We start from the raw sequence: 3,461 nt of genomic DNA on the forward strand, positions 1-3,461 counted from the left end.
TCTTTGCAAGTAAATTAGTCATGTTTTGTCCAATTGGAGTTACAAAAATTCATGTTGTAAGAGAAATGCCTATATTTCTGTTGTTTCTGAGTGCCTGTGTACTTGTTTACATAATTGGCATAATTGTGTGTATATAGTCTCTGTTCCTGGGAGCAGTGGAGTTAGCTGCCTCGGTGTGAATCCTGACTCTCCAATTGATAAGCTGTGTGACCTTGAGCAAATTACTTAACCTCAGTTTGCTTGTAAGTAAGGTAGGGATAACCATAGCACCTACAGCGTAGCAATCAGACTTGCCCAGTGCTCAGAACAGCTCTTGGTAATAAATAGTAGTCATTTTCAGCTTCAGCATTTTATAAGCCTTTTCCTATGCTGGTAAAAAATGCTGTGAAATGTAATATTCTGTGCTGTGGACATACCATCATGTTAACTTTTCATCTACTATTGGACACTTATACTATTTCCACTATTTCCAGATTCTTGCCATTAGATTATTCACAGCATTATGTGTGTGTGTGTGTGCGTGTGTGTATGCACACACACGATTTTTAAAAATCAGTGCATACAAAATGGCTATGGGCTAAAACTTCAGGCTCCTAGGACGAGATATTTATGGAACTTTTTAGTGTCGTTTGGCCACATTCTAGAAAATATAATAGCATGGGTTTTTCATTTAGAAAGTTTGAGACATGGTCTTCATTACTTTTTCAAATGCACTAAATCCTCTTTGCATACTGAAGACTCTATTACACAAGGTATCATGGTTCCTTCTTCTAGGAGGCAGAACTTTGAGGACAAGATGCAGAAAGATACAAAAGAGACAAATCAAAAGGTTGTTGTGGGGAAAGTCCCCTAAGTGCAGAAGGAAGGACAGAATCTCACTTCTCAATGTTACTTCTGAGTCCTGCTGGGAAACTTGGCCCGTCGGGTTGGTGGCTGGGATTCCCGAAAGAGGTTTAAAGCAGTGTTGGTTTGTTGTTGATTGTCGTGTGGCTGGCTGTGCTGACAATGATGGTATTCTCTCCCACCCCCAGGTCACCACCTATTTGCACAAGGACTACAACAACCTGTGGATTATCAAGAAACATAATACAAACTCAGGTAATGTGGTGGGGAACTGATACTTCTTGTAGTGTTACTTACTTTGAGCCCTCCTTAACATTTCTCATGCCTCCAAAAGAATGGTACTGAGTTGGGCTTCCCTGAGCATTCTTGGACATTTTTACGGGCTCAGTGATCCTTTCAAGAATTTACTGAGCACCTTCTATGTTCCAGATGCTGTTGTCAGCCTAGGAGATTAGCAGTGAGCAAGATAGATAAGATCTCACAGTTTGAGCTGTCATTTTGAAGCCAGAGAGTAGGGCCAAGGCTCAGACTTAATCCAGAAGAGGTCACCTGGGCATGCCGCCAGGGGCTGGTGAATAGCCCCAACTGTGGCACTTGGTGGCTGCTCTCATTTCTAGTTTAGAGCACACCAAGCATTGCACACTCCGGCATATGGTGCATCTCCAGTTGTCTTGATATGATAGAGTGCTGCTGCCCACTGGTCATCCCTGGACTGGGCCAGTCAGTTGAAGATCTGAGGGCCTGCCAGCCCTGTGGCTAGGCTTGTCTAGGCTGGTGTCTGGTAGCTTATTCAATGCCTGCTGCTCTGCCTCTGCCTGGCCTGGGAAAAGCTTCTCTGAAGCACACCTATTGGGCTTTCAGGGCTTTATGACATGGGCTATGTCTGGATCTTCCCTTTTTTTTGGTCAGATAGCTAGCTACATATAGGCTGTGCCTTCTGCTGCAGCTGCGAAGGGAACAGAGGGCATCTCCCACTCACTCTCTGAGCCCCTGCAGATTGTCCTATGCCACAGGTATTCTCTGTAACTTCTCAGTAAACACCACCTGGCTCAGCCTGTCTAGTCAGCTGCTCCTGAGCCTTTGTGGGAGGTGGCAGATGCTCATCTAAATTCACCATCTCTGTTCCTTTCCCCATCTCTTCTTGCTGTGGTTTTTGGATTAGAAATGTGGCATACACAACCACTGTCTTTGCATCCTACACTCAGTAATAGATATTATAACACTCCNTCCTTCCTTCCTCCTGTCTCCTTGCTCCTTGATTGTTAGCTCCTGGGAGGCTCAGTGTCCAGCATAGTGCCTGGCACAGAGTAGACTGTGAGTAAAGTTTAGTGGTTATATAAGCACAGACCTGGGAACCAGACTATAGTATTTGGTTTGAATCTTGGTCCCACTAAAGTATGACTTTGAACAAATTCCCTAACCTTTCTGTGTTTCAGTATCCTCATTTTTAAATTGGGGAAAACCAATTGTACCTCTGTCCTTCATAGGGTTGTTGTGAGGATTAAATGAGATAGTAGATGTAAAGTGCATGGTGGAGGGCTAGCCATGAGTGTTATCTGAGTGAATGAGCGGTACTGTGTCCAGGTCCGTGTTAAGGAGTGTTAGGTGTGGCTGCGGTGGACGGTGCCTGAGAGGGAGAAGCAGGCTGTGAAGAGGCCTTGCATGTTCCAGTAGGTTTGACTTTGTTCCATAGACACTGGGGAGGCATTGGAAGTTATTAAGGGATGACAAGATGTGATTCGATCTCTAGGGTAGAATGATAACTCTAGCAGTAGTGTGATGGATTGCAAAAAGGAGCAGATTGGAAGCAAAGAACCAGTGAGGAGGCAGCAATTGTGACACAGGATGGTGGATTGAGGAGGGAGGTGTGCATACATGAACACCACAAAACCTAAGCATCCGTGAGCAAATCCGAGCTGGGCGAACTATATACAGCTTTCGTTTCAGGAGTGTGGACTGCCAAAACTTTGTAGCTTCATAGCGTCTTGTGTATTCTTAATACCATGACCCCTAATTTTTTTTATGAGAAACCAAAAGCCGTTGAAACAAAGCAGCAACAATACATGCGTAAATTCCTATCAAACTACCAAGGACATTTTTCTCAGAAATAGAACATATAATCCTAAGATTTATATGGAAACATAAAAGACCCTGAATAGCCACAGCAACCTTGAGAAATAAGAACAAAATGGGAGGTATCACACTACCCGACATCAAATCATACTACAAGGCTATACTAATCAAAACAGTATGGTACTGGCATAAAAACAGACACATAGGCCAATGGAACAGAATAGAGAGCCCAGAAAAAACCCCATCCGTATATGGTCATTTAATCTATGCCAACGGAAGCAAGAATTTACATTGAAGTAAAGATAGTCTATTTAATAAATGGTGCTAGGAAAATTGGACTGACACATGCAAAAAAATGAAAATGGACCACCTACTTACACATATACGAGAACAAATTCAAAATGGATTAAAGACTTAAATGTAAGACCTGAAACCATAAAACTCCTAGAAGAAAACATAGGGAGTAAATTTGCAGACATTACCCTTAGTAATATTTTTACTGATATATCCCCTCGGGCAAGGAAAATAAAAGAAAAACAAACATA

General features: G+C 42.7%; 1 protein-coding gene across 1 annotated transcript in view; it reads left to right on the plus strand.

The window, feature by feature from the left end:
- Positions 1-3,461, plus strand: part of POMT2 (protein O-mannosyltransferase 2) — a 50,786-nt gene that overhangs the window by 28,458 nt on the left and 18,867 nt on the right. Inside the window, exon 9 of the mRNA XM_019640285.1 lies at positions 952-1,098. Coding sequence (XP_019495830.1) covers positions 952-1,098 — 147 coding nt within the window. The remainder of the gene's footprint in view (positions 1-951; positions 1,099-3,461) is intronic.

Source organism: Hipposideros armiger, unplaced genomic scaffold (genome assembly GCF_001890085.2).
Source record: "Hipposideros armiger isolate ML-2016 unplaced genomic scaffold, ASM189008v1 scaffold_49, whole genome shotgun sequence".
Taxonomy (NCBI): domain Eukaryota; kingdom Metazoa; phylum Chordata; class Mammalia; order Chiroptera; family Hipposideridae; genus Hipposideros; species Hipposideros armiger.